Genomic DNA, 13,330 nt, shown 5'->3' with positions numbered 1-13,330 from the left:
TGAATAAAATATGACTGTCAAACCACAGACCATATTGATTATTGATTACACTGATCACACCTGCCCCCGAAACCTCTTTGCACAGTAAATTAATAATAAATAAATAAATAAATCTTAATGTTAAGTCGTATTGCCAAAACTGCATTTACAGTTGAATATTACAATGTAAGAAGTCTAAAGAAAATCAAACAGATAATTAAACACATGTTAAGCCATTATTAAGAAATTAATATTAAGTAATAATTTATATCAAAATTAAAAACCTGTAGTAAAGAATATTATATAGGCCACTGGCCGATAATACTGATAGCCTATGCTATTAGACTATTGTTATTTGAACGTGCATGTGCACAAGTCAGTTTTTTGAATGCTGAATTAGAACAGAAGCCAACCATCTCCTACCCTCTAAACATTTACACGGCAGCTCAAACAATGTGCTCTGAAACGATATACCGCAGCCTCACACAAACATTACTGCCTACATTTCCCAGCATGCTCGCAGCTCGGGGCGGAAGTGTCGTGTCAAAGATACTTATAGAGCTGCTTCCCAGGCAGCTGAAATAGACCAATGCGTAGCGGGGTGAACCTGCCGTGGCAGCGATGGGACGAGCTCGGAGAAATGACAGCCTGTGCAGGAATTTAGGCTGAACTGCATCCCATCACAGAGAGGACCGCGCGGCTGCCGGCTCGCTCGCCCTGTGTGTGACTATGTGCTGGCAGTTCTCCATAGAGAGCCGCTATGTTGTTTTTTCATATTTATTTATTTTTAAATGTTTAGAATGGATCCGGTGAAATGGGTGCTAAAGTTGACCCGGCGGTGTCCTCTGGATGTTACGGTGCTCGACTAGATCTCAGTGCTTGTGGAAATGCTACCTCTCCCTGTGGGACGGTGAAATAATAATTTTTCGGCGATAGACTTGGGGGAGAAATAACGGGAGCCGGCGTGAGGGAGATAAAGGAATTACCTCTCTGACCGAGGAACTGTGAGAGCCGCTGTTCACTCTGAATTTTCTCCAGGATTTCGCCCTGCTGAAGACACTGGAGACTTTCCAGTGAACTGTTTTATAGGTAGACTTCTTCTTTTTCTTCTTCTTTTTTTTTTTGCATGTTTTTTGTCGGTTAAAAATAGACCACAATTCATGCAGTTGCACAACATGAACCTTTAATCCACACATGTTGTATTGACGTAAAATATAACGTCCAGAAACGCTGATGAATCGTTAATTACACTTTTTTTTCTCTTTCTTTTTTTTTTTTACATTGAGGCTGTTGCGGATTAAATGCACACTAGGCAGCTCTACTCAATGTGAGCGTCACATCTGACCTGCCATTTGTCGTTAATAACTGTCCGGCTTACCATTTTTTCAAGTAAGATTTGTCACCAGCTGGATGTCTATAGAGCTTTAACCATTAGATGATAGTCCGTGGATTAGCCTCTAATGAAATAAAGAATCACACAAAAGACAATACGACAGTAAGAGGTAACACTAGTAGTTTTTGTTAATTATTTAGCTCATAATTAACCTGAACCTTTTACGCGCAACTTTCCAATGGATGCATGTTTGCCAGATGGTCAAGTCTTTTTGCAATAGAGCACATTTAAGAGACAATGGCTTGTATCTTGACAGCATGAAAACATCAATGCACGGATAAGGAACGGTATTGCACCTGCGCTTGTTTGCTGAAGTTGGGTTTACGCACCGGAAAGCATGCGCTCTACGAATACAAAGACTTTCTAAGCCGGTCTTCTTCTTCTTCCTCTTCTTTTCTGAAGTAGTTTTGGATCAAAGATGCATGGCTTTTTTATGAGACAGTCCTCTGTACATAAACACTTTCCATTCTGGTAAGCTTTTCTTTTTTTTTTTTTTTGGTTGAGGGAAACATGATGAGGATCCAACTGTGGTGATTTTCTTGCTGTTTCCATGCGTCTTTCTTCTCCCCCAGACCTCTGGACGTTGTTGTGGATTGTGTTGCTGTTTAATGCAATGGGCTGTATCCAGAGTATCAGGTGTAAGCCCAAGAGTTTCCGAGACAGTATCATCGTCCTGGAGGTGAACACTTGCATCGATAACAACCCCACCAGCATCGACGAATCAAACAGCGTGGTCCTGCGCTACCGGACACCGCACTTCCGAGCTCATGCCCAGGTCCTGGTGCCGCCAGTGGCCGGGCAAGAGACATGGACCATCGGCTGGATTCAAGCGTGTAATCACATGGAGTTCTACAATACTTATGGAAACAAAGGGATGTGAGTATCATGGGCCCTTTTTAATGTATGTAAAGACTTTGATCATCATTGTTAGGTGATGAGCATGTGTTGAGAACATTAGGTTTAGACTCCCCAGAGGTTTAATGTTTGAAGTACTGAACCCCAACGCTGGAATGAAGCCCTTTGATACTCTCTATGAAGTAACATACAAGTAAAAAAAGGTTTGCCTAAAAATTACTCATCATATTTTTATGTTAGCCTCTGAGTTATTTACTGGAATCCTTCAGGCTATCATCTTAATTCTCACATACATGTATTAAGCCTGCAACTAACAATTACTATCTGCCAATTAGTTTCCTATTAACCAATTAATGTTGGGATACAAATGTCAAAAACGTGAAAAAATGCCATTAACGACTTCACAGAGCCCAGAGTGACATCCCTACATGGGTTGTTCAATCTGAGTTTACGGTCTAAAATGGCAACCAGCAAGCAGCAATGCCTGCCATTTGAGAGGAAATATTACATGATTGTTTACCAAAAAAGTTGTCCGTTAAGTTAAAGTTGCTAAACTAATAGTTCAAAGCTAGCTAACACTTTTAAGAATATGTTATATATACCATCCAACGCTGTTTGAAACAGCATTTAAAAAGTGCTTTATCTAAAAATTATGGAGAATACAAGTTTGAATTTTAAGCCTCCTATAGTTGCTGATATTCGGCTATGCAGATAAAAAATTTAGCCAGTGTCACCTCAAGGAAAAGAAACCTAATCTTAAGTAAATTAGCCACTTATTTCCAAATAAAGAATCGTTTCAAAGAGTCAGTTCCAACCAGCAAAAGAGAAGCTTTATATCAGCGTACTTTCCTGGGCTGGATTGTGAGAGTGTTGGAGTTCCTGTTTTTTGTATTGCATGTAATGCTAAAATGACTCTAAAGTGGAAATATTATTGAGTAGTGAAACTTGGTTGCATTTGGGTTTCCCAGCATCACTGTGTGCTGTGTATGCAAAATATTAGGCATTAACATCTGTTGTTAGGAAGATAATATTTTCAGAGAACGAAGATAAATGGACTTGTCTGTAAGTGCACTTTAATTCAATCAGCAGCTCAGCTGTCTGCAGCATGTGGGCCTGTGGCTGCAGGCTACAAAGTACTTCAAAACCTGACAGATATCGGAGTAGGACATTGTGATGGAAAATAATTGCTATGACCTGTCAGATCACTCCCGCTTGTCAATACAGTTATTTTGCATCAGTGGTTAAATACAAACACCAACAAATGCAGCTTTAAAAAAGGCTCATAACACTGAGTGATAGTTAACTGGTCTGTTTCACTTTCTCTGTTGCTTTCTTTTCCTACATACATATGTTATACAAGTTGCATATCTTATATCCCGTAGTGGGCAAACCACAAGCCGACGTGCACCCAGAATAAGCTTTATCTGTAGGCACTGCAGCAAAGGATGTTAGAGTTCTGCACGTCTAAGATTAGATACCCAGTCCCCTCCCCTACACCCCCACCCCTTTACGGCCCCACATATGTGTGTGTGTGTGTGTGTGTGTGTGTGTGTGTGTGTCGGTGTGAGAGAGAGGGTGAGAAGGTGAGAAAGTGAGAGAACCCCCAAAAGTCCAGTCTGATCGATGTGTTTGGTAAAATGCATTTGTGTTTACAGTCGTTGCCCCTTTCATCCAAGCTGCACTATTGTATTGTGAATATTTACTCTTTTAGCTTGCTGAAATTGAATTGTTATGCTCTTCTGTCTTTGTAGTTAATGATGACTAACACAGAAAAACATCCAATCATGAAACATAATATAAACAAAAAGGCAGAGTAGCTCCCCATTTTGAAGCCTAAAACTTAGAACTGGACACGGTCACTAATTTCTAGTCTACTGTACTTGACTGTGCTCACAGTAGAAGAAACAGAGAGTCAATATAATGCATTTCTTCTAATTTTATCAGTTGTGAAAGATTTAAGGTTGTAACTAATGAATATTTTAATTTTTCGATTAGTTTGCTGATCTTTTTTTCTTCTTCTAATTAATCAATTAGTCTATAAAGTGTTTCTAAATTGTACTAAACATGTCTTTCTTCATCAACCAGGAGTACAAAACCAAAAGATATTCAGTTTACTATGATATAAAACAGAGAAAAGCCAAAAATCCGAGCTGGAACCAGCAAATAGTGGCCGATTAATTTTCTAATAACTAATCATTACAGCTCTAAAGAGATTCTTTTAAAGATCTCACGAAGTACTAACAATCCAAAATAACACAAACTAATCACTTTAAATGTCTTAAATTCTGAAATTACAAAAGCTGCTTCAAAAGGGTCACATTAGCTTAAATGCCGCTGAGCAGAATTTGTCAGCTATTAAAGAGCAATGGTAAGAAGCACTTTCACATATGATAATGTGCTTTACGGCTAAATGAGACAACTGACATAGTTCTACTGGCAGGAAATGCCCAAATTACAGCAACCAAACATAAAATGAAGAGATTCTCAAAAATCATGTCAGCATTATGGTGGATGCAGACAAACCACAGTGACAAAGAAGAAGAGTGATCTCAAGTTGGAAATAACCAACATGGACGTAACAGATACAGTTTATATATAGTACTACACTGTATATAGGGGTGTTGGAATGCACCCACCCACCTTTGTAAAAGTGTTTGCACAGGCAACTCCCCTCTTCGTGCTGTGTTTACATTATTTTGTCTGCCCCTGTAGCTCACGCGCTCTACAATGTATTTCATACATTATCATATTCAATTCTTAAAGTCATTAAAATGTTCTTCCTAGCAAAGGCAGATAATGACAGAACTTCACGAGTGCATCAAGGCCATTTATTCTTGATGTTCATTTTTGAAGTCACTCTTAGGATGCAAGAGATGAGGCTGTTCTCGCTGCTGCTGATACTCTCATACTAAGTAGTTTCTTTGATGGTAATAAAACTTAAGTGTGCCGTAATCAGACAGAACAGATGAGGATGGTAATGTGGATGATTTCTCGGGTGGCTTTGGATGATGTGCTCAGGATTCTGGACACATTCATCGTATCCCCTCCCGCCCCTGTCTTTTAGAGCAGCTTCACAGATGTACAGTTTTTTAGGTTTGGACAGTATGTCTGTATTTATAAAAAGGCATGCACACATGTTGATGCACATACCAATGTGTGTTGTCATTAGGTGAGGCCTGCTGTGTTGCCGTAAAAATTTAAAGGTGCCAAAAATAAAAACTTAGTAGGGCAGTGTGGTAATGTTGTAGTCTGTACACACAAAAAAATCACTGGTGGTGGGGATAAAGCAAGCTGTAATTGGGTAACTGATTGCATTGGCACCTTATTTCTTCACTTGTACTTGAAACTTGATATAATCTCTTGAGTCTTTATTATGCCTTATCAACAGAATTTTGTTACTCCGAACCACTTGCCCTTAACATGCAAATGAATATGGCAACACAGCTGCAGAGACAGGAAATAAGCTGTTTCCACATTGCTTCTGCTTCTGCTTCTGTCATGATCAAACTCTCTCAGTAGGACACACCATTTCTCAACAGAGCTGTTTGCAAACTTCTAACAACCCTTTGTGTAGTTAACAGGCCTAAGGCTTTAATATTTAAAATATCACATATTGTTTTTGGCTTAAGATGATATTGCCTTAGTTAATTGTTTGCTAAAGAGCTCTCAGTTTTGATGTGTAGAGCACAGGGCTTATTGTAACTGGAGGTTAAAGTCATAGGTGAACAGGAAATTGTTGCAACCATGTATTACAGCAGTGGCTCCCAGCCTTTTTATTGGCCTTGAGATTAACTCAGGTTCAACACCATCATGTTCCTGATATGGTCAATTTAGTTACAATATTACTTAACTACATAAAACATATAACACAAACTTATTTTTCCATACAATTGAACTGTCAGCGTTTAAGTTGATTTGGTCACATTTGCATTCGTACTACTAGTGGCAGAAGCTATAGATTTTTTTTCGAATATTCCTCCATTACTTTAGTTTAACTGTTTCAACTGTTTATTAGTTACTTTTAGGTATCTACTTTAGCAATTCATCCATTACTTTTAACTATTTCACTATCTATGTCATCTATGTAGCCACTAATTTTAGCTTATTATTATTATATTCTAAGCCATTTCACAGTTTATCTGTTACTTTCAGCTCTATTTCAACCATTTATCAATTACTCAGCTGACTCAATATGTGGATATATACTTATTGTTTTAAATTTAGTTTCAATTTTTTTCTGCAACTGCAGTTTACCCCCTTGCTGGGAATCACTGTACAAGGGTGCATTCAACATTTACAATAACTGACATCCTTAGGAGACACGTTTTTTTTTTTTTTTTTTTAAAAGAAGTGAATCATTTTTAACATCTCTGTGGTTCTGTCACAAATACTCTCACCACATGCTGCAGACCATTTGGCCTGTCAAACAGGAAGTGAGCCATATCTCTGCATTGTTTTCCCCATTCATGATCAAAGTTATTCAATGGGTGTGTGCAGTCTACTCTTCTTTTCCATTTACACTTACTGCTTTGTTTTGGCTTTGATGCAGTTTTTTTTTTTTTTCCATGACAATTTCAGAGCAATTCATGTACAGGACCAAGTCTCAGTTTTCCTACCAAACAAACTGACATTTAGGTGTTTAACTTTTGATGGAAAATACCACCTAATGAAGGAAAATAATTACATGTTTATGAGTACAATGTGCTTGTAAGGCCATATTGTCTATACAGTTAAAAGCTGGATATTGCTATCAAGCTGTTTTTTTTAAGTATTGGAGTTACCTGAGTTTATGCCACTGACAGAATGGATTGCTGCAAATTGTTTTGGAGGCATTGGTTGAGAGGATTAAGTGATTTTTCAGAGAAAAAAAAAACAAAAGTACATATGCATACACGTGCACACACACACACACACACACACACACACACACACACACACGGGCCAGCTGATATCATGCCTGACATGCTAATCTCGCCCCCTGGGTGAATGCATAAATCACAATGTGAGGCCAGGCCAAGCAGACAGTAAGTCATGTGGCTGTGATCACACTGTTATCTCCTCTGTTCTGCTGGTCCTCAGCTTCAGGGAAAAAAAGGTAATCTTTTTCCTGCTGCAGGCAGAAAATCAATATGTGGACAGACTAGAGGTACCAGGTCACTTAAGCCGTTCAGCGTCGCCCGCTGTGTGTGTCACAATATTTTATAGCTGTATTGTATTTTTCCTCAGCTGTTTAAAATTTGGTGGAAAGAGCCAACTGTGAGGCTTTGAATGAACTTCTTGCATCTGTCATGTGTTTTTGGACAGACAGTGATATATCAGGAGGGAGATTACCGAGATGCAAATGCACAGATATTTATACAGAAAGCATTAGACGGGAGAGCTTTTTACACGAGGAATCCTGTGGTATGGTTTATTGTGTCAGAGCTAAACCTTCAGGATAATTCAAGTTTATTACAACTTGGGTCTTATTTTTGTAGTTTTTAAAAAAATTTGTGTTGGTATCACTAAAAAGAAGTAAGACAGGTCAAGGCACATATAAGGTATTTGGAAAAGAAAAGAGAACATCCATGCCAGTTTACAGAGAGCTTCCTGGTTCAATTAATAAAATGTTATTGTAACATGATCATAACTATGACCAAAAGATCCAAGTTGTGATAACTTCCAATTATCCTTTAATCTCATCAACTACATAATGGCTATGAGCTCTATTTCTGATGACTCCTGTCAACTTCCAGGTCGAGTTGGGAGCTCCCTGACCTGCGTGACGGCAAGATCCAAGCCATCAGTGACTCGGATGGCGTCAACTACCCATGGTACGGCAACACCACAGAGACCTGCACTATCGTAGGCCCCACCAAGAAGGACAGCAAGTTCACCGTCAGTATGAACGACAATTTCTACCCCAGCGTGACCTGGGGCGTGCCGGTCAGTGACAGCAATGTGCCTCAGCTTAGCAGCATCCACCGCGACCAGAGCTTTACGACCTGGCTGGTGGCGATCAACCAGGCCACCTCAGAGACACTCGTCCTGCAGACAATCCGCTGGAGGATGCGGCTTCACATCAAAGTGGACCCAGAAAAGCCTCTGGGTCACAGGGCCATTCTGAACGAGCCCGTGGCCCAGGAACAGCCCCAAATCCTGGGCAAGAATGAGCCCATCCCCGCTAACGCCATGGTCAAGCCCAATGCCAATGACGCCCAGGTGCTGATGTGGCGGCCAAAGAATGGTGACCCCGTGGTGGTCATCCCACCCAAATACTGACCTGTTTCACTGACCAGACTGGCCTTGGATACTTTAACAGTATCATCTCTTATTTGTTCTCTTTCTTTCGTTCCTGCTCTTCACCAGCTCTCACTGCTTTAACCTTTCTTTGACATACGTTTTCTTCCATTTTTGCCTCCTTACTCTCCTCTCTTACATTTTAAAACTACTCAGAGAGAAAAACAGACAGAGACAAACGAAACCAGCTCTGAGAAAAAAAAAAAAAAAAAGACCAGCTGTTGCTATGAGGGCGGAGGCTAGTTAAACATACAGTACTTTTAAAACTGGAGTGAACAAACTGCAACCATTCTACCTTCAAACTGGGTCGGGCCTCACTGTGCTAAATGAAGTCATTGCAAAAATAATAAACAAGGGTATTTCTTTGTTTAGTTTTTTTAATTTTATATTTTATATTTTGGCTCTTTGGGTCGAGTGATACGAGGTTTGTGAGTGTGGGTGGAGTATTTACATGACCATGTCTGCTACTACATGGATATGCACAAATGTTGTGTACATATACAGTGTTTTTATTTATGGGTTTGGAGAGAGTGCATTTTATTTTGTTTGTTGTTGTTGTTGTTGTTGTCGTCGTCGTCATGTGCTTTACATGGCAAATTGCATTGGGTGACATACTAGATTTTAGTTTATTTTGTTTTTAAAACATGCAAGACATTCAATCCATGCTGCCTTAAGTTTACATTGCTTTCCACTGCAAACTTTTTAGCCTTAAACAAAGTGCAATGCAGTATTTTGCTCATTTGTCCCCTCTCTTCCAGACTGTTGTTGCTGGCATGTGTGGGTTTAGGACATGAGTGACACCACAGAAGAAGAACTGGGTCTGAAATTTACGCTTTTTTTAATGTTCAGTTGCATTTACTTGACAAATGTATTGTCTCACAAGTACAACCAGCATTATGTGTAGACACAGTTATACAACCAGGCTAACTAGTTGTGTTTCAAGTGCATTATGCAACAGAAGAGATGCTCTGTGCGGACGGACATACAGAGAACACCAGTTGAGCCAACCCTTGTCAATAGCACTAAACACATGAAACTCTACTTCCAACAACAACTTGAGCAAAAGGTACTCAAAAGCAAAGTTAACCTCATTTCATTAACTTTATTCTATTTAATGGCGGCCGTAGCATTCGACTTCAGAAGTTCGTCAAGTTTTCCTTTCTCTGTATCACTTCATCTCAGGGCCCCTCTTGCACTTCCTTCCCTTCTATTTTGACATCCATCCTGTCTTGCCTACTCTGTCTTGCCACAGTGAGCAAGTGTTTGCGTTGCTCACGTTGAACAATCAATACTTTAAATTAATAAGCAGTCAGAAAAGGGAAATAACTTTTAATAACTGGAGTACAAGAACAGCAGGATACCTATGCCCTAATTTTTGTCATCCACTCATCTGACACACTCACTCATCATTACACATTGTATTTATTGTTGTTGCCTTCCTTTAAATCATTAACATCCACTTTCTTCTATATTTAATTTCTACAATATTTAATTCCTCCTCTCACCCCTCTCCCCTGCCTTCCCCTCTTCTTTCTCTCACTTTTTATCTGTTGTCGAGGCTGAAAAGCAGAGCAGGAGGCATGCAAGTTTGATCCCAACTGCTCGGTTGGCATATAGATGACCCACTTCCCTGCTTTGCCAGTTGTAGCTCCTGCTGCAGAAATGTGGGGCTCGTCTCTTTATTTTACCGCCAGCAAATGTGAGACCGAGACACACACACACGCATAAACAAACAGCTCTGGTCAGCTAAATACCAACATTAAATGAAATAATGCCCATTTAAATGTTAATCTTTGAGCATGGCTTCAGCCGCAAAAATGAAAACTCTTTTTTTTAAATCTGCTAATGAGCTCTGTGAGTTTGTTCTGTTAATGGCCAGTTTTTTCAGAGGCTTTCAGAGCTTTGTAATTTACAGAAGCTACAAACATTTTTGCAAGTTCACTGTGCTCACCAAGTCCCTGTGTTTTGCCTCCAACCAAAGAAAAAAGAAAAAAAAAAAATTTGCATGCAAGTCTGATCTGCTCATGTATTTCACAAAGATTTGTAGGCTGCTGTTTCAGTGTATTAGCATCTCTTTACTACTGACTGAACAAAGCATTCACCCTTCACACTTGGTTCAGATCACATTTCTTTGTGTCTTTTAGGATATTCTGTCTGTTTTACCATTACAAAACAGAATTATTGTGTGGCTTAACTCGGCAGAGCCTGCATGTGGTTTTAAGATTTTTACCAAAACCTTAAAGAAATATTCAACATTTTGGGAAATATGCTTATTTTCTCTCTTGCTGAGGGTTAGAAAAGAAGATTAATACCATTCTCACATCTCTCTGAAGATAACAATATTGTATCGTCCAAAACGTTTAAACATTTACTTAACCATGTGTGAAATGGTTTCCAGTTTAAATCTAATGGTATGCTAGTTCACTAGAATGACAGCCTTACTTTCTCTGGAGAATTAGCTAGCAAAAGGCTCCGTTGATATTAGAATTACATTGTAAGCCCATACATGGCTTTATCAGACACCGCTGCTCAACTCGGTTAATTCGTAACCGCGATGGCCTCTGCCCTGGGCCGAGTCCCAGGGTGTCGTAGTGATGGGAGAAGGAGAAGAGAAGTAAGAGGCTAGTTGGGTGACTGCCGTCATAATTAGATCTGCAGTGACACACTTACATGCCCTAGATGGACTGAACTGTGCCGAGTCGTGCTGTGGACGCAAGGGCCAGCTAGAGTCATGGGTGAGGTTTAAGTGAGGTCAAATAGCAAAGGTCAGGGGTGGCAACGTGTCCATGTGAGAGGAGCCACCACATTCCTAAACTAAACTGTGGACAGTCGAGTGGCCATGAGGGGAATAAATATGAAGGTGACAACAAACTGAATCCATTTAGAAAAACTGGGGCTCATGTTAAGAACTCAATGACCTTTCACTTGACCTAGCGTGGGGACACGTTTGTAGCGTGGACTGCCTCGTAATGTCTTACGATGACCTGCGGGAACCGTGGCTAGTATTCAAGCCGGACTACATGTAATGTAATTAAACCTTGACACGCAGAGGCCCGCAAGGTGTGTGTGTGCATGTGTGCGTGTGTGTTGTCATGTCTGTGTTAAATCCCATTGGAGGGATTTAGGGAGGATGAGGAGTTTCACTGATGCACTTCTGCTGTTGTTGAGTCATGATTCTCTCTCTCACACACACACACACACACATGTGCGCACACACACAAACACACACACACACACACACACACACACACACACACACACACACACACACACACACACACACACACACACACACACACACACACACACACACACACACACACACACTGCAGGAAAGGTTACGCCCTTGTCATAAAACAGGGACAGAGCTTGCCCTCACAAACATACACACACACAAACACCCTAAGGGGAAAGGAGCAGGCCTGGTGTGGTATCTGATTGTCACAGCAGTGTCACATTGGCAGTGTGAACTCATTTATCAGCCATGCACGTGGACCGTCTGAACACATGCTACGAAGCCATATGCACAGACACACCTTTCTACTAACAAACAGGAAATTATATATGTATCTCTTTTGTTGATAAACGAGAGCAATGACATTTTTATATGAAAAAAGAAATTGAAGTACTGAAGTCACTGAGTGGGTGCCTGTCAACTATCAACGGCGTTTGATGTTAGGAAAAGGGCACTAATTGTCTTCTCGGTGTGTGTCTGAATCTGTTGACTTTGTGTTAATGATGTGTATTTTATCTTCGCAACGCAGACAGACTGCATAAATGCTTTATGTGCTTCCTTAGCTAAGCCACAGAAAAACAAAACTGCACGTTGTTTGTTTGCTGTATGGAGGACAAAGAGTGCCAAAATTGGACAAAGCCAAATCTATGCAGTATAATATTGTTAATTCAAAAACCTCTTGGCACTTAATAACAGGCCTGTTTTCAGTTTGTTTTTGATAATTCAATTAGCATATTTGTATTTCCAGAGAAACATCACAAATGCAAACGTAGCCATGTGGGACATTATTTGTTGTAGTGTTTTGTGCTCGTACGGCTGTGCCAAGCGATCAAAAGCCTCCTCTCCTAAACCCACACCAACACAGATCTTCTGAGGGCTGCTACCTTTGCTTCAGCTCCTTATGGAGTTATTTAACCCTCCTTGAGACATCCCTTTTTTATACCAATAAAACATCCCAACTTCACACTCAGGACCATCTGCCTTCATTTCCTGGCTTTTACTATTGGTTTTATCCCGTGAAAAAGAAAAATTGATGTTCCACATGTCGGGTTCATGTTGCTGTTCTCCTCATTTTCAGAAATTAAATAACATAATACAGTGTTATAATACAACCCCAAATGTAGTACATACAATACTATGAGCAACTGTGTATGTTTCTCATTTTGTTTGGTTTGTTGTCTGGAAATACAGCACTGAAATAGTTAAAGCAGTATGTGTTCTTGTGTTCAGCTTTGACTTTTACACCAATACTTGAAAATGGGTCAGTTCTGGCAGATATTTAAAACTGTGAAAATGCACAACATTGGGGAAACAACCCCTGAAAAAATATATAAAAAAGTTTTTTTTCATGAATGAATAAAATGTACAAATGTTACATGTCTTCTGTCTTTTTCTTTTCAGCTTAATTATGGACATATGTACATACTTTTCTGAGTTAAAGTCATATATGTTCACAGTTAATATTATCAGGTTATTTTTAAAGTCTTGGAATATATTTCCATTCATAAGTGAAATGTTTTTGTTTTTTTTTAAATCAGTATAGCCCGCTGTATTGGTCTGAGTCCAAACTGAAACCAACGAGTTTCCTT

At 39.7% G+C, this 13,330-nt stretch overlaps 1 protein-coding gene across 3 annotated transcripts; it reads left to right on the top strand.

Annotated features, from left to right (window-relative positions):
* The first annotated feature begins 518 nt into the window (after positions 1–518).
* fam78ab (family with sequence similarity 78 member Ab) lies at positions 519–13,116 on the top strand. Of its 3 annotated transcripts, none has more exons than XM_056403807.1 (3): positions 520–1,068; positions 1,945–2,248; positions 7,963–13,116. In XM_056403807.1, the coding sequence occupies exons 2-3, from the start codon at positions 1,986–1,988 to the stop codon at positions 8,486–8,488; spliced, it is 789 nt and encodes a 262-aa protein (XP_056259782.1). In that variant the 5' UTR covers positions 520–1,068; positions 1,945–1,985; the 3' UTR covers positions 8,489–13,116. The 3 variants fall into 3 exon arrangements, with proteins under 3 accessions (XP_056259780.1, XP_056259782.1, XP_056259781.1); XM_056403806.1 differs by having other exon boundaries at positions 520–1,843; XM_056403805.1 differs by having other exon boundaries at positions 519–2,248.
* Positions 13,117–13,330: the final 214 nt, after the last annotated feature.

The sequence above is a fragment of the Seriola aureovittata genome, chromosome 18 (assembly GCF_021018895.1).
Source record: "Seriola aureovittata isolate HTS-2021-v1 ecotype China chromosome 18, ASM2101889v1, whole genome shotgun sequence".
NCBI classification, from domain to species: Eukaryota; Metazoa; Chordata; class Actinopteri; order Carangiformes; family Carangidae; genus Seriola; species Seriola aureovittata.
The sequence above is the reverse complement of the archived record's forward strand: the minus strand, read 5'-3'. Positions and strand labels throughout refer to the sequence as shown.

Bases quoted from the DNA above. Each gene is read 5' to 3' on its own strand.
- fam78ab (XM_056403805.1), top strand. From the start codon at position 1,923: ATGCGTCTTTCTTCTCCCCCAGACCTCTGGACGTTGTTGTGGATTGTG. The intron at 2,249-7,962 runs GTGAGTATCATG...GTCAACTTCCAG, and splicing joins ACTTATGGAAACAAAGGGAT to GTCGAGTTGGGAGCTCCCTG.